The following is an 18,750-nucleotide window of genomic DNA, read 5'->3' as shown; positions in this document are numbered from 1 at the left end:
ATTCTCACTCTTGTGATCTTTTATTTATCATTTTTTTTTCAGATCTATTTTACAGCTTAATGCAGTCAAACACTGTAAAAGCTGTAAACATTCTTTGAAATGCTAATACAGTTGTTATGTGACATTTTTGATGAAGCTTCTACCAAATATCACCATGTGTGTGTGTGTGTGTCGTGTGTGTGTGTGTGTGTGTGCGCGCGCGCGATTGGCGATTGGCGAACCGCGATTGGTTCAAATGACCAATCGCGGCCTTTTGTCATATGACATATGGAGCACCTGATAGTGTTTTGCACTGTTATAGTAACTGTGGGAATATGTGACACTCCGAGCCATAAAGGGATAATGTTTCTCTCGTAAATACTATACATGCTCGATCTCACGTTGCCCACAAACACAGTATACAGGTTTTATATTGAGGTATGTTTTCAGAAAATATTTTTCTGGGGATAAGCAGAAACTCAAAAACTCCAGACTGTCCCTGTCAAGTCATCATCCACTGCCTTCTCCTCTATGAGGCAGTGAGAGAGACACCTCTCCAGGTCTCTGAGGACCTCCGAGGCAGAGGACAGGAGGGAGAAGCTGAGCCTGGATGTTCAGACACTGTATTTAAACCACATGCAGACAGACACTTACTCAACTCTATCAGCCCTCTCTGTTCTTCTCTATATTCATTACTCTCTTCTTCAACCCATTATCCCCACCCCATGGCATTCCTTCCTTCAGGCCTATATCGCAATCCAATCTTTCTTGATCTTTCTCTGCCCGTCACACTGGTTTTTTTCTTTTGTTACACTTTGTTTTTGCCTTCTCTGTCGACCATACTGATCTCTACTCCGCCCGTCAATCTCTCTTTCAAACTTCTCCGTGTAGCACTGCGGGATTAATAGCTGCGCGGCTGAAGGGATGCTGTTGCAGGATAACACACAGGATATTAATCTGCACAATACTTATTTCACGAGCAGTCAGCTGTGAGAAAACAGGGCCCAAGAGAGGTAGTAATGTGCCTCTTTTATTTGTAAGAGTCATTGTGCCTTCTACATCATTGTGGTCCTTCTTTTGTTTGCCTTGAAGTCCATTTTCACTTCGGCAGACTTTAATTTAGTTTCTTTGTTAATTGTTAATTGTTAAAAAGCAAAAACCTGTTTTGAGGGAAACGCAACGCTTGTTTCATTCATAAAATAATTAAAATAAATAGTTTATGAAAAATACATTGGCCTTTTGTTCCTCCTTTGTAGCTGTTTTACCTAAGATTGTCATCATGCTCACACATATAGAATAAAACAAAAACAGTTTCTCCACTTACTGACTTGTGTTCATGCCCCTTTATCTTTTTTTTTTAACTCCCTCCCAGCCTTTATCACTCCTCATGTCTCTTGGTCTCTCGTACCGTCTCTGTTTTTCACACACAGTATACAGCCTTTGAAATATTCTCTGCTCTTTTGTGCTTAGTGCTGGCTGCCTCCCCTCAGGCATATTTAGCCGTCTTTTCCCCATATTGTGAAGTCGCTTATTGAAACATAAGGCGTGATGTGGGGAGGCTTTACCGGAGGTTTGCAGAGTTCAAATCATACCTCATTTGCATATACGCTATCACAGTGTATTTCCTTGAGCCCCAAGGCAATGTGGGATATTGGATGTATGGTTGCTGTAACCCCTGGATGACAAGATATGAATAAACACATACAGATGCTAGCATTGACTGGTTGGTACTAGTTTGTGCTAGTGTTCAGTATCAGATCAAAATAAATAACGAGTTATTATTTGCTACAGTGGCTGTTTGCTCTTTACTGGCCGGTCCCCCAATACGTCCAAGTCGCATAACCATTGGGTATCAAAGTGCTTTCCAAAATGGGGCTAACGAAGCAAGGAGCAAGGAGGCACAGCCTGGACATCAACAGCAATAACGAAACATAATGAAAATAAGGATGTAGTTAAAATTACAAGGTAAAAGCAATCGAGCATAAAGATGGCAATAAATAAGAATGTGGACTGATTCAGCTGATTTCTGTGCTTCACTCCATCACTGCTGCCACTGCTCTGTTAGGGTTTGATTAGGTTCAGGCCAAAGATGGAGGTTGTGAATTTTAAAAAAACTGAAAAAACTTGACAGTCGGTAGGAAACGGAACATGAAGCATTACCTTCCAAAGTTTTGAGGCTCTATGATATGTTACATTACTCTTGCCTTTGCTCTTGACAGACAGGGAGTAATTCACACATCAACTAGGTCCATCTCAATTAAATGTAAACACAGGCTACACCCGGCAGGGGAACACTAAAGCTATGCTAAACCAAGACCATTGGAGACCCTAAGTGGTGTAGTAAAGCAGCCTGAACAATGCTTAACATTCCCTTGTTGATCAAAGGGCTTTACATGAATTTAGTTTTGTAGTGCAAGTCTTAATTTGGACTGGACTCTACATTTTATACAGAGGGATTATATAAAAGAATGTGCATTAACAAATTAGCAGTGTTTCTAGAAACGTGGTCTTGAATGGGTGCACAGAAACAAATCCTTGACAATGAGAACTTGAAGAATAAAAATAAATAAATGAAAGAAAAACACTCCAATAAATGTGTATGGACACTACTGCTGAACAATTTACAGATTAAGTTTCTTATTTATCAGTGTAGTGACAATTTAACGATAATGTGCATGTGCATAGTCGACACTAATTGGATAAGATCACGTTAAACAGAAGGACAACATCCACATGATATATTGGTGCAACTGCATGCAAAGTGTACACACATGCACACACACACACACACACACACACACACACACACACACACACACACACACACACACACACACTCCCGTTGAACATCTCCTGATCATGTTGCATTACATTACAGCAAAGCTTTTACACCACCTCTTTATGGTAGCTTTCTCAAATAACATCCCCCATAAACCATAAACACAAAGCCATATAACACCCTGGCATTTAAATGACACACACACACACACACACACACACACAGACACACACACAAACATGCGCCTCTTACCGGAGTGAAGTTCATGACTTTGAGAATCCAGATGGTCAGCGCCAGGTTGACAATCATGGTGACGAGAAGGAGGAGGATGAAGAAGTACAAGCATCTCTTCCTCCAGCCGTAGATTCCCACTGCCGGGTAAACCTGGGCGCCGCACACCGACGCCCCCCGCTGGTGGAGCGGGTTGGGCTGCGCCGCAAGGATATACTGCTCCTGGGTCATCTGAAAGAGACACAAATATCAGACTTTTCTTAGTCTTACTCTCAATCCTATGCTTAGTGTCATCATTATTATTAGTAGTAGTCGTATTATCATTATGATCTCTAACATTGAGCACCGATTTCAGGAGAAAAATATTCCTAAAGAATGCAGAGGCTGGAATCACCAACATGATCGTCATTCATCAACTTAAAATGTCTTGCTTTTTTCATTTTGGAGAGAGAATCTGCAGATGTTCAGCCCTGCCCAGGTACTAGACAAGCGTCGCAGGAAAGACGTCAAGGAGAGAAAGAGAGAGAGAGAGAGAGAGAGAGAGAGAGAGAGAGAGAGAGAGAGAGAGAGAGAGAGAGAGAGAGAGAGAGAGAGAGAGAAGACAGAAATGGCATTTTTAAGCCTCCCTTTTTTTCATGCATTCAGTACATACTAAGTTTCGGTCACGGTTTTGGGGAGGATGGAAACAGCATTAAACAGGTGAAAATAAAAGAGGACAAGCAGAGCCACATAGAAAGGTAGAGAGAGGAGTTAGAGACAAAGCGTGAGACACTGAAAGAGTTTGGAAGTGAGAGAGCGTAAAAGAGAGAAAGACCGAAGCATGATAAAAAAAATGAGATAGAGGTGGAGCGGAGAAGTGGTGCGATAGCACGGCATTGAGTAGTGAGAGATAGAAAGGGAGGATGGAGAGAGGGAGAGAGAGAGAGAGAAGGGGTAGATAAGATGGCAGAAGAGGACAGAGTCCATTAGTTGTAGTGCAGCAGGAGGAGTCATTGGTGGTAAGAGATATGGACACTGGCTCCAAGGCACTACTATCTCTGTCCATCTCCGACTCGCTAACTCTCTCACTCTCCTCTCTCTGCCTCAAATTCTCTCTCTCTCGCTCCCTAATTCACTTCCTATCTCGCTTCTGCACCTCTCTCCCTCTTTATCAGTCTCTCTCACACACACACACATTATGTCTTTATTTGCTGAGGCTGCATGACCTTTAACACCTCACTGACTGTTGTCCCCCCCCCCCCCCCCCCATGCTATTTCCTCCATATAGTCTCACATGATGATACCACCAAACCTTGATGAGAAACAAAAATGCTGACTATTGCTTTGCCTGCAGAAAGAAAGAAAATCGCAGACTTGGCCTGTTCAACTTTTGTTGGGTTTTTGACGGAGGAGTCTCTGAAGCAAATATCAATCTGTAATCCGCGTCTCCACATGGGTCCTGTCTCTCTCACGCAGAAAAGCAAAGCCCAAGGTCTTATTGAGCTATTATTGAGCTGTTGTTATGATGACGCATGAACACCTTCAAAAACTTCAAAACGTCACAGTTTTTGGGAGCTTTGAGATTGAGGTGAGAATCTAATCTGACCAGATACTGTAGGATTTCCCTGTACCATTACACTCTACCATCCAACTATTGATTTCAATCAATTACGCCCGGATTTCTTATCTATTTAAAAAAAATGATGTATGGTACTAACAACATATCACTGAGCAGAAAGCTGTTACAGGCAAACCGAGACTAACATATCCCAACTGTTCCGATGAAAATCACTAGAATAATAAGGCAAGAATACTAATCTGACCAGTCCCACAGCATGATGGCGTGTTACAGAATCTAACTCAGTGTTGTGTTTTTCTTTCCACTTCGGGAGCCATTTTCCACCTGAATTAGCAGAGATACTGGATGACTGGACTTCGATAAAGCAGAGCCAAAACCCAAGACGCAACTGTACTCAATCAACCAGAACATCTCTGGAGATACACACACATAGATATGTTTGGCTGCATTAACTAGGAAGAGTGGTAAGCAACAGATATTTGTTAAAAAAAATAAAATGGAGGACAAGAAAATGGCATTTAATATCAGATTTAAAGGAGGCGATGAAGGGATAGATAAGGCAATCTCCCTTTTTGGCAAAGGAAAGATGGAGCTGCTTTTCATGTGCATACCAAATTTGCACTTAATATTTGCAATCCAATTACTTTATAACTATGCACACGCTGGATATGAGACATATTAATGCCAACTGGAGAGGGCTTCATGTTTGTCAAGTGGACAAATGGATTTATGTTGATTTCCCCTTTCGCAGTGAAGACATTCTCCTGCGATGTTCTCAGCTGCTTCATCTGTTGCACTTTTTGGGTGCACCTGTTCCGTCTGTGCAGACACAATGCATATGAATCAGTGGTATTGCTGTGGAATAGAGCAATGGGCTGGTGATAATTGCATCTCAGTATTAAGTGTTCACAATGAATCAATAGCAGCATGTGTGCGTGTGTGTGTGTGTGTGTGTGTGTGTGTGTGTGTGTGTGTGCTGTTATGTTTGCTGTGTGTGTACTGGAATGCTAATCATTTTTCCTGCATGTGTCAACAGTGGGAATCAATAGGTGCACAGATATATCTGTGTGTGTGTGTGTGTGTGTGTGTGTGTGTGTGTGTGTGTGTGTGTGTGTGTGTGTGTGTGTGTGTGTGTGTGTGTATATGTGTGTGGGTGTATGTTTTTGCATGGATGTTTCTCAAGGGCAAGAATGTGAATCCGCTAAAGAACCAATGTAAGCTACGAAAAGCTATTCCTGTTTTGTTTTTTATTCCGATTCAGAAACATTTGTATTGGCAGGTAGGTTTGCACACTATTCAAGTGATTTGTATTGGTGTTTTGGTGCTCAACGATACAAATTAATGATTATCCACAATTGGCTTTGAAACACATAATTCGGTGTCATGTCAGATTCAGCTTGGTGGACGTTGCGAATAGAGGCGAGCAGAGTGGTAGTAGACATACACAGCTGCTGCCTGATAACGTATGTGAAAGCAAGATAAACTGACAGAAATTGGTGGATATGGATGGATTTGAGGTGGATGCATGGCAAAAAAAAATGGACAGATGGACAGATAGTCTCAAAGTCAGACTGCTTTAAGGTTTCGCTTCACAGCTGAAATGCGTATCAAAGTGTGATCTGTATGCGCGCATGGCCAATTGGTGCTGGGGCCGCCCCGGTGTACCTGTCAGCATGTCGGCACCACGCCGCCCAGCTCTCCTCTCATCTGCTTACACTCAATCAATACCAGCGCTTCAACATCGCTCCACTTCTGAGGGCTTTGACATTCTCTCGCTCTGTTTCTCTTTCCATCGGCCTCTTTAATGCGAGCTGTCGAGGAGGGCATTAACTATGCATAGTTGAGTGGTAAAGATCAACCACTCTGGCTTTTATCTTTTTTTTAACATGATATTTTGTAGATTCAAGGTGGAGAAGCCAAAATGTTGCATTGATATCCAATACCGTTTCTGAAATGTTTTCATATATCATAGAAGTTATAAGTTATAGAAAATGCTTGTATTATTGTTTTATTCACCCAGAGCACTACGTGACACCACTTCAACATGTGCGATAGATAGGATGGGAACCATTATAGATATTGGAACAGTAATGTAATAAATGATGTGACAGAATACTGCAACTTAGGAGTGCTGGTTATAAATCAAATACAATGGAGCTTTCAGTAATGAGTGCTGGATGTTCCCGACTATGCAATTCTATACTTATTAACTTGGAAATAGTGTGACGAAAAAATAAAGTGGCTTAATAAATCACAGGCCATTCTTTTATATCTGTGCAGTGTTTGCTGGGATGTTATTGCGTTTAAATATGACCTAAAGATCAAGGATTACCCCAGCTATTCAAAGCAATTTGGTACCTCTATTTCCAGTCAACTGGTGTTCCTCCTGCAGTCAGCGCTATTGAACTAACTATGAATTTGAGGTAATTTTAGTATTGTATATATAGATTTAGTTTTTGCTTTGTTAGGTACATCTCCACTAAAGTTGATTGCTACGTTGTAAAGAGTGTTTTGTTCGTTACAGTTCCTTGCGGTGGCACTACAATGGATTTAATGACGCTGCACTTTTTCTCAAAATATATTTAACAGGACATAATGTGTTTGTGTGTTCAGTATAAAAAGTACACAGATGCTACGGTCAGGTGCGCTTTAAAATATGATTTTCTGGGTACCCCTGGCTTGCAGCATCAGTTTTTGATGTGTCAAGAACGGCTTGTTTCTTTTTTTTTTTTCTTTAAACTTCCGCCTTCACAGGAAAAAAACGACTCAGTCAGGGTTAGGAGAAGAGCATGGTTAACATTAACTTGACTAAGGACTACCGTGATGACCGTGTTACTAACGATTCACAGAACTAACATTACTCACAAGCCACCAGACTAACAACCGACGAGCAAAATAAGTCAGCATTAACTTTTTGTTTCACACAGGACACGAACAGCATTCTATCTATAATCTATATTTATCAATAACAATTTGTAATTGATTATATAGAATTATCATAGTACTATTTGTATAACGATTGATTATTCCTTTACTCTTAAATCAGGCAGTGACATAATCATCAGTATCTCTCCGATGTGGCGTAAACCTCCATTATCAATCTAATATTCATTGCAATGACAAAAAATAACCCTTTCATGACCATATTTGCCATTCAAATGACAAATTCTGCCTATTTTGTTTTGTTTGTGAGGGATATCGTAAACATTTTTCATCATATTTTGGGGGAATTCTATTTTAAGATGTGTTTCACATTATTCTGTGTAGAGGCAGTCAGTTCTCTTGGTAAAATATATGTTAAGATACACAAATAAAAACAACACCTGCAACACTGTTCGGGGGCAGGTGTGCATATGTGTGACGAAAGGCTCAACAAGGGATTTCATGTCACATTTACATGAAACAAAGTGTTTGTGTGCCCACCCATGTACATTTGTGTGTGTGTGTGTGAGGGTGTGAGTGTGTTTGTGAGAAGGCGTGTGTTTGTGCCAGTGTGATAAACCACTAAGCCAACTGAATTGGGAGCGCTCTGTGTTGGCTGTAAGTTGTTGGTTTGGACAGCCTGCCATCCCTCTCTGTCACTGTGGGCACTCAGGTGTTCAGCCAGTGGATGGATCACACACACACTCACACACACACACACATGTGCACACAGTCCGGGAAGCTCGAATACATGCGTACACAAAAACAAAAATCCACATAAGCAACAAGCAAACACACGTATAGGCCGACAAAATCACACTGCATGCACCAGCAAACAAAAGCATGCGTACACACTTGAACATGCACACACACACACACACACACACACACACACACACACACACACACACACACACACACACACACACACACACACACACACACACACAACACACACACACACAAACAGGGCTGCTGTGCAGTGAGGCATTCACTATGCGAACAGATTTACGAGGTTCTGCTGCAGGCCCAGTGTAAAAAGAGAAGACTTAAAAGGATAACTCTTGCACCCTCTCCCTCTCACATATCTATGCCAAAAGCACAACAGCTGTCGCCAAACAAAAAACCTAAAACCTAAACAGACAAACGGACAGACAGACGGACAGAGAGGACAAAGGGATAACAACATTGGAGAGAAGGTCAGCAGCCAAAAAAAGAAAGTAGTCAGAAAAAGTGTGATAGTTGATTGATGAAAGGTCACCTGAGCTACTGTATTTTGGGTGTGGTGGCCTTTGAGCCAAAGACTAAACCATGGTACAGTGAAGCCCTCAAATTTGACTTCAGTGTATGAACAATTATATAAAAACAGTAAATTACAAAAAAACAATGGTTGGTCTTTATCCCCATCACTTGTTTTAGTGAACGTTGAATTCTTGGCTCTAGTTGGTTAAGGCCAGATAAAGATTGTTTTCATGTTGTAAGGAAACCAAGCAGACTGTTGGTCAGAAGCAGGATTGGAACCCTGGTCTTCTTTACTTTCGCAGATTAATACTAAGTACTGCCATCCAACTCCCCTCCTACCCGGTTCCATGCTTTGGCACCATACTAAAACATGGGTTGTTTTAAGCTGTTTAAACAAACACGCCACACTGTAGTCCTTCTGAAAAGTACAACCTCCTTCATCAGTGTGTTGATCTCATCTTCATCTGATGTTGGTGTTTGTTGAAAGTCTGCTTTGGCACTAAAGGGGTTGCTTTCTACTACTGTCTCTATTTATAGAGGCTCCAGAGTGAAAAGCTGTTCTCATTTGTCTCTGTTTAGATTTAACTCCATCCAATGATGTGTTTCGTCTTTTCAGGACCCACGAGACTAATTAGAGGATGATGGAAATGGAGAGGGAAAACCGTAGAGGCCAGATGAGCGAGACACAGTGTAAAGATTGGAGGAAAAACATGGCAAAGCAAAGGAAAAATAGAGATCCTGGTGGTGTTTGATTGGCAGGTTCACTGACCACATTGGTCCGCTAAGCAAGACAAAAAACGGAACTCATATCATATTTAAAAGTCCACAATTTCTTAGTATTTGAAACTATGTAGGGTACTTCTAGACTGTAAAAATCACTACACGTACAGCGTTACAATTGGAGTTTATACAGTCTGTGCTGAAGTGTTTGCTGTCATCTGCCCGCAATGTATTAAGGAATGATAGTAATGCTAGCAGAAACAAAGTGAGACTAATGGCTGGACCTGGATGGGCTGTGGCTATGAATCCTGGTTCAGGAGGTACGACAATCATAGTGCTTCTCTCTTGTTTGTTTGTAGCTAACACTTCCCCACACGCTCAAGGCCTACTCATCATGAAACACCATAACTTTTCTACTGTTGAATATTGATAGTAATATTTGCTGTGTGTATATCTTCTTTTTCCGTAATTACGTTAGATAAAAACAACGTAATGGTATGGTGGCGTCTTGATAATTGTTTCAGAATGAGTAAAATAAGCATATAATATGTTACACTATGTCTTAATTTAAAAAAAAGCTAAAACTAAAATATGAATTATGGGTACTTTGATTGATTTTGGGAGTATTCATCCGTGGCACTTGTTTAAACAGTGCATGAAGTTGCAATGATAAATTCGGCATAACATAACCAGAGCTGGTTCACAGCAGTATTTCAGTACCATGGACAGCTCCGACATCGGCACAGTGCTGGGCAACAAGGAGTTCTTCGTTGAGCTGAAACAACATCTGCTGTTCTAAAATTGTGAGGAACAATGTGACAGATCTGCGCAACTAAACTCGTTGATGAGCTTTTTAGAGGCTCTTTGTTGTACAACAGCTACTAGTTGCAAACACATGCTCTGATGCATACCTTCATCAAGCATAGGCATAAAACAACACAATGGCAGTACTGTATTGGCACAGTATCCACAAATCCTCATGTTCATTTACACATGTAGGGCGATGTGACTCTGCAAAAGTAATGGCACAGTCTGCTTGTCATGGTGTGGGTCTTTTTGAGGAAAATCTGCAGGGTTACAATGCTGTTAAGTGCCGCCTGTAGATGTATGAGCGTCCAGGGGTTAGCGGTGTCTCTCCCTCCTCTCTCTTTCGGTTTCTCTCTCTCTGTCATAATGTTTATTTGTCTCTCTCCCCTTGAATTCAGTTTCAGCCCCGTTCTTGATCTTCCAATATCGCTGACTTCTTTTTCTCAGCCCCCCCCCCCCCCCCCCCCTCCCTTTCCTCTTCTCTGGCATGCCGCCTCCTGCTGAGTCAGTATCTGTCAATCAAAAAGCTGCCACTGTTAAACACCGCCAACAACAAAAACAGACTCGAGCTGGAGTTTTTCCTCCTCCTGAAGAGATAGATGGAACACATCATGGAGAGATAGTTTGCTGGCCTTGTAGCCTGCTTTTTGCAACTCTTTGAAACTGACAACAGAGGCTGACGAGCGAGTATGCTGTTTCCTGGTGTGGTGTGTTTGTGGCACCGCATCAGAATACACAACATAAAGCAGAAGATTATTTCATAGTACAACAAGAATTGTTCATCAAATACGTATTTCACAATGAAAAATCAACGCATGACTCATAACCATCGGAAGTTGTCATGTGCTTATGATTAGTCCCAATTATAGCAAATAGGAATAATAAATTCTAACTTCATTTTTGCTGCGGGAGTCAATTATCACTGATTAACATAATGGTGCATTCTATGAGATGCCATAGGCGATGGAGAACACTCAATATCATTTAGTGTTCCAGGCGACGAATGGCTTTAAAAGGAACTAAAATAATAATTTCTGAAATAAATAATTGATATTAAATAAATTCATCTCGTGAAATTTGATGCATGCCATCATCTACTAATTCATTTTAGACATGTAACCTGCTTGGAAGGTTCCTTGAAAAATCCTCGAAACACACAGGGCTGTGTATCTTAAGTTATGCAACCCATTGTCAACCACAGTAAACACGTCAACTCACAGCTCCACTGTCACCCGCAGTCAACTGTTGTATTGAAAGTTATTACAAAGCAGAAGGAGTCGTCACTCCACTAAATCGCTGTGTAAATAAAGCTAGTGATGCGGTTCCAACGGGGGATGTCATACTTCAGTTGCAGACCCCGGTAACATGATGACGGGCAGAAAGTGAGAGCGAGAGCAGAAGTAACACGGAGGAATGTGTGTGGGGGTTGTTACAGTGGAGGAGATAAGTGCTGTGTGACTTTGAAAAAAAAATGAGGAGAAAATAACTCTATCCCCTACTGTGTTAGTTTCTTAGAGGGGGTAGAACAATGGTAGAGACGCCTGCGTGAGTTTATGTGTGCGTGAGATAGTGACACTTAAGAGAGGGGAAATGCGGGGAGGAATCACACAGAGAGTGGGGAGAAAGACATTTTCCAAGGGCAGGCATGCTGTGAGAGATGTGATGGACGCCCGCTGTAAGTACGTCACATGCTTGAGTGTATACGTGTGAGTAAATCTTTCCCGGTGACAGAATCAGCACACAGGCTTTATGACCCTGCTCAGCGAGTTGGCCTCCTCCATCATTGCCATGCATACACACACACACACAGACACAAACACAAACACAAACACACACACAGACACAAACACAAACACACGGTGTTTAAATACATCACTTCACTCATTTTCCAAACTTCTACTTTAACACTGTCAGTTAAAAGGAGAATCTAGGCGTGCTGGTGTCGTAGAGGTTAAGGCACGTATATGTCATGCCTGTATTTCTGCTGTCACTATCAGATGAAGGCTAAAATGCCCCAACTAATCTTACAAAACAAGGAGTGTGCCCCACATACCATGACATGTTAACCTCAGTTCTTCTTTAATCGCCATCCTCAGTTTTCATCAGTGCTGTCTTCCTGTACTGTTACTCCACTAGTTGTCCTCTTACTTCTCTTAAGAGTTCACAGAAAGAAACCCACTGAAAGCCAAGTTGTTTTTTCATGAAATTAGAATGTGATGTTGCCCAGCTATTAACACTAGAGTATAGTCTACAGGGTTTTTCTTCTGCGCATACTGGCAACAGAGGCCACAAAGAGACCACAAAGCACAAACTAATATAATAGACCTTTTAGTGCAAAGCCTGTCACTCAACACACTGCATGCTACATTGTTAGCAGGAAGCACCCTCCATCCCACCTTTCACTTCTCGCTTATCTCTTTATCTCCCACCCCACACCCTCCCTCCCTCCCTCCCTCCTTTTATCTCCGCTGGCATCATTCACTCTACTTGCATTTCTTTCTGACTTCTAATTGAGTTGTGTGTTGTCAGCCCAGCAGCCCTACTCAAAGCTCCCTTTCATGGCTTTGACCAAAGAGTGTATGTGTGAGTGATGCGTGTGATGTATGTCCAGCAGTCGCTCATGTCCAAGTCCCTCTATGGAGCACTCGTATATCAACCCCTGGGCCCTGCACAGTATAATGGAAGGAGCAGAGACCGACTGACAAAGAGGGGATGGAAGAGAAAGAGAAAAGTGCCGGGAGATAAGGAAATTAGTGAGAGTGAGACGGACAATTTGCTGCATGTGACTCGATATCCAGGTCTCTCTCTCTTTCATTCATTCATTCATGTTTTTTTCTGCCATCGTTTCCGTCTAAAAAGCATCGCTCAGCTCCTCGTTTGCTTTAAAATGGCTCCTCCAACCGCTTCTGTCTAATGTCATGAAGAGAAACCTCCGCACATATAAACTTAAAATTATTCTATGTATATCATATTTCTTTCTTTCTTTCTCTCTCTCTCTTTCTCTGTAGATAATGCGGAGAACAAACAAACATTGCTGTACGTGCTTGTGTGCAGCTTCGAGGATGTGTTTCAGTGTTTTGCCTTCCACTGCATCTTGCATACTGACAGTATGTAGTACATCAGGTTAGAAGGATATGGGCGTTACAGACAGACAAACACACACACACACACAGACACACACATACTAATGTATGGCGTTGCTGAAAACTCAATTGCTGGATGCACCTATTACATGGGTTGCTAGTGTGTGTGTCAGCAAAGCGGTCAGAGCTGAGTTGCTGCTTTAAAAGCTGACATGGGGCTGTGGCCAGATGGACGGAAATAAATGAGAAAAAATAGACGTCAGGAGAAACCACAAATGTGCCATTTCCTTCAAATGTAGCACTACACAAAAGAGACACACAACTTATATTCCACTTAAACATAACATGGTGAGAAGAGAGATTATCAGGTGATCCTCTGGGGTCATTATCTTCAATGCTCCATGCTAATTCTTTAGCATGCGTTGTATAAGAACAAAGAGCTATTTGCATTATCCAAAGTAAGATTATTCAACTTTTACACTGTACCTTTTTGTCTGATCTACAGTATAGTACTGATTTAGGTTAACATAAAGTAGTCATTAAATCAATTACGTGGATACAGCCACGCCAGATTCATGTGAAATGCACATCATCCATATTTTGAGATAAGGAAAAGAGGCAAATGGTTATGTTTCAGAAGGAGCATTTTTTGCTGTAAAATTACTTTAAAAAGTAATGTATTATCATAATAGTTGCTGATCTTTAGAGCCCACTATCAATGATCGAATTGCACTTGATGAGAAAAGCAGTTATCTTGTAGCAAGAAGGCCAATTGATGAGGGGCACATGACTGAGTTTGTTTTTGGTTACTCCGTTATATGCCTTCACTTCAGGTGACACCAGCTTAATGAAGTGTAGCCAGGTGACTATGTGTGTAAATTACTGTGCATCTCTACCTACATCTAAAAACAACAAACATATGCCTCTTTCCCAGCATGCAGCATTGACCTGTGCCTGCTGTTACCATGGTGATATGATTTATTAATTAGTCTGCTGTTTGATTGGCTTGTTAAAGGACGAATCTAATGAGGTACTTGTAGATGAGAGAGGTGATTTATCACCGACACCAATCACCTCACAAACACACACACACACACAGATGAGAGGGACGGACATAGATCACACACGCACACAGAGCAACATATGCAACGCTGAAGATAACATTACACTTCAACAGTATTGACGCTGAATATGGCCACGGTACTCCTGTTTCAGCTGTGGGGTTGCAGCAGGTGCCCCAGGTGTCAACATTACAGCGCCCACTCTCCCCTATCACTGTTAGCTCTTTCAACACTGTTACCGTCATTAGCACTGTTAGCGCTATTAGCACAGTTAGCTGCTAGCCGGCGGCTCAGCTGTGGCCGTGTTGAGAGCCGTGTGAAAGAGATGAATTTTGAATTTAGGACCCTTAAAGAAAGAAGCTGAAGCATCAAGGGAAATGCAGGTTCATGATGTTGATGTTGCAGCTACAGTGGTTGGAAAAACTGTTTTCAGCTTTGAAAAAATGAATAGTTAAGATAATCCCTTGGGTTTTAAATTGGTTTAATTTGTTTAAGAAGTTCATAATCCAGTCTATCAAAAAAATACGCAGTGAGAATTGCAGATTGCAGCGACATAGTGACCTTAGAATGCATTAGGCATATCAAGCTGAAGCTGGTATTGCTTTTGTTTCCTAATTATTAAAATGTCAATCATTCGTGCGATAGAGTTGTGAATTGCCAAGTTTGCTCAATGGCATCTGTGGTGGATGACTATTTATTCTGTTCAAAACTGAAAAGAATAACAAAGTGATTCATTTCACAACACATTTGGAATTTCAAATATCAAAAATCAAACAAAAGCCCACACGTTTCATTCATTTCAACGCACTTAAAGAAATACATCCTTTATCAGCTCATTTCTTTGTCAGCAGCTGAAATATGAATCATATCTTATTCGCATAAAATGTCTAAAAATCTTCGTCTTTTCTGTGGTTGTTCATTTTGTAGTTTGAATAGAAAATTGGAGATGAGTAAGGAGGCGAAGGTTGAAGGGCCAATCCGTTATGTTTCGAATGTTCCTGAGTTACTACACATTCCTTTGCTACTCACCTCTTCACCATCTGTCTACTTCCTCTTTGACCTCCTCAAACAGCAGATACAGTTCTCTTTTTCTTCATTGCCACATACAAAAGCACATTCCCTCTGCCTCACACACATGCATAATACATACAGATACATACAGTACAAACACACACGCACAATGGGAATACCCATGCTGCCCTTTGAGTATCAAAGCCAACGAAATGCTGATTTCAATCGTTTTTTTTTCTCATTCTCTCTAGTGGCTAGAGAGACGTTAGGATTTGGTCAAATTAATACATCATAAAAAACATAGTTTTGTTCTCTCTCAGCCTCCCACTGAGAGAACGTGTGGTTTGTGTGTAGGCGAGTGTGAATACACTTTCTGTGTGCCAGCCATTGACCAGATACACAGGCTTAGTGTACGTGTTAGGGTACACAACTATGCGTTTGGGGGTGTATTTGTGCATCCGTGTATATGTGAATTTATACTTGTGTGTGTACACGGTAGGAGGTTGTGTGAATGTGTTGCGGAAAGAGTGTGTGTGTGTGCGTGAGCGTTATGTCTGGCAAGGCTTATTGTCAGTTCTTTTAATTAAACTGGTCCCCAACTGAGAGGAGAAATGGAGGAGAAGGAAGGGAAAAGACAACTGTCGAGGGTAAAATAAAAGGCAGGGCGGGAAGATACACAAGGAGAAAAGAAACTGAGGGGGCAGGGGGCACAAAAAGGTTGTGAAAGGCTGGAGAGTGACAAACAAAGAATAAAGAAAAGGAGAAGGTAAGTGGCAGGTAGGGGATGAGCTAAAAGCGGAGCAATGAAAGAATGTTTGGAGATGCGATTGAGACGAGAAGAAAGGAATGAAGTCAAGTGGAAAGGAGAAGCCTAAAGGAGACGACACAAGAGGAGAGGAAACAAGACGAGAAGAGAGGACACGCGATGACATACGAGGAGACAAGAAGAGATAATACACGGAAGTTGAAGAGTTAGAAGGGAAAATGGAATGGGGAAAAGAAAAGAAAGATTGAGGATCGAAAAAAGACTGCAAAAAGAAAGATGAGTACCAACTTCAGCTCTACTTCAGCACTGTCAGTGTTTTTGTGTGTGTGTGTGTGTGTGTGTGTGTGACAGCCATGTGATCTAAGGTCTTCAGTGTCACTACACTGCCTGTGCTGTGATAGCAACCCATTCATCATCTGAGCATCTGGTGCCCTTGCAACAACGCACGCACGTACGCATACACACACATGCACGCACACACACACATATACGCACACAAAAGATAAACTACATCCTGAATTTGGTATGTTTGCCTCCTCACTACCTTTGTGCCCTCTATCCTTGCAACCTTTCTTTGCTGATCATTTATTTGTGTTGTTCTGTTTTGCTTGTTTGTCTTTCCTTCTCTCATCTTGATGCTCTCCAGTCCCCTTTTACTCCATCAAGTTCAATCCATTCACAGTTCTCCTTCTAGCCTTGCCCTCCGTCTCACCTGCCTGCTTCTCCCCTTCTCTTCATCAATAATCTTATGATGAAGCACAAAAAGCATTATCGTGTAAATACACACACTACTGACTCGCACACATAAAACGCAAAAAAAGTGCAAAGCATATATTTCCAAGAAAGTATTATTATTAAATCAATAACAACAATAATATGGAATCATCGTCATCATCATCACCACCAATGTGCACTATTTCCTTGAGAAACACTACTCAGCTGTGAGTAAATGACTCACAGTCTGATCACCATGTCAATATGCACCACCACAGAGGGCACATCAGGTACTAACTGGCATCAATCTAAGAGGAAACCAGTGTGAGAGCTGCTATCAAAGCTCAGAGCTGTTACGAAATTGACCTCGGCAAGTTAGAGGCTGAACGTACGCTGTAAAGAGAAGTTCCGCTGGGTTTTTACTGCTACCTGGAAGTAACAAGTTGAGAAGTCAGTGTCATCCCGCTGATGAGGTAGCCACTTGCAGGAGGGCACATCTGGATTCAACCACAACAACCTGATCCTACAGGGGAGGAGAGTGTTGAGAGGGATGCAAATCGCAAGATGTGGTGTGCTGGGAGGAGATGCCAGAACACCAGATTCAGAAGTGAATGAGTGTAATAAAACCCTCCAAAATGTATGTTATTATAAACATTGTCTTTTCTTGGTCAAATTTGTCTGTGTGTCGAAACTCATTTGCCGCGTTTTAAGACAAATCGTAAAACTGCAGTAGAAACAACTGGTGTTTTATAGAGTCTGTCGTCATTACTAAGTAAATAAACTGTTGAGTAGGTTTCCCCCTGTGTGTAGGTCATTCCAGTTCAGTCCAAACACTGCTTGGGCAAACTACTAATGTTTTTACTTGCATTATAAATAGTTTAGGAGATTCATAATTGAAACACATTGGTCTATGGGTGATTTAGGACCTTTGCGTACCAGTGGTAACGCTGGGATAATTACATGGTCCCAATGTGCACTGTGGATGGATATAGCAACCTCCTGTGTATTCATGATAACCGGCTTTTATCCAAACACGTCTATGATCTATGAACAACATTAACAATAACGGGAGTATCAGCTGGAGTAGTGGTTCAACAGGTTTTGCCAAATTGTATTTACTGCTAGAACCATATTGCAACGTACGGATAACGATGTAAGCCAACAGATACGGGCTTATTTGGAAAGCGCTTTGTAAAATACTACATGATACATGAAATCACCATAACTTTAAAGTGAAGCCCAAATGACAAACTTCAGTTCAGAAATGACATGCCAATATTTTCACTCTTAAGGCATCATCTGTGGCTTCTTCCAGCAGACTGATGCTACGTGCAGATCATAAGGGAATAACTGTCAGAATGACTTGACAGTAAAATAAATAAATAAATAAATACGGCATAGAAATCGTCAAGCTTTTGAGCTTAATTTAAGGTCACCTGATACGACTGAAGTACTTAGTTAAAAGAGTTTTGTGATTCACGGTTAGGTGCGGTTAAAGACATCCACTTAGTGAGTCATGTTCCACAGAAAACCAAATGCTACAACTTTAATCACAAATGAAAAATCCATTAGGTAGCAGTCACGCTATCATACTTTGAGAGCCCAGACTACAAAATAAATTTAAATGTAATCATTTACTTTGGAGATGTATTATTGAAAATAACTTTTTTGTTACTTTTATGTTGCTTTTGCAGCTGAATTATACGTCTTTGATTATGGAAGAAAACACCGAGAACACTTTAACACAACGTGTTACTGTGCATCTGAAATTACAAAGTTAAAAAAGTATAGAACGAGACCAAATTGTTGGGAAAAGACAACAGTGTTGTGAGAGATCAAATTCTAAGATACAAAATTGGATAATTTCACCCTGTGAT

At 41.2% G+C, this 18,750-nt stretch overlaps 1 protein-coding gene across 2 annotated transcripts in view; it reads right to left on the bottom strand.

The window, feature by feature from the left end:
• Window positions 1-3,220, bottom strand: part of sgcz (sarcoglycan zeta) — a 121,767-nt gene extending 118,547 nt beyond the window's left edge. Inside the window, exon 1 of one of the 2 annotated variants that reach the window (XM_076090757.1) lies at window positions 3,011-3,220. In XM_076090757.1, coding sequence (XP_075946872.1) covers window positions 3,011-3,220 — 210 coding nt within the window. The remainder of the gene's footprint in view (window positions 1-3,010) is intronic. The other variant, XM_076090758.1, reaches the window with a different exon arrangement.
• Window positions 3,221-18,750: the final 15,530 nt, after the last annotated feature.

The sequence above is a fragment of the Anarhichas minor genome, unplaced genomic scaffold (assembly GCF_050575085.1).
Source record: "Anarhichas minor isolate MPS153535 unplaced genomic scaffold, ASM5057508v1 ptg000012l, whole genome shotgun sequence".
Taxonomy (NCBI): domain Eukaryota; kingdom Metazoa; phylum Chordata; class Actinopteri; order Perciformes; family Anarhichadidae; genus Anarhichas; species Anarhichas minor.
This window is presented reverse-complemented; position numbering and strand designations above follow the sequence as displayed.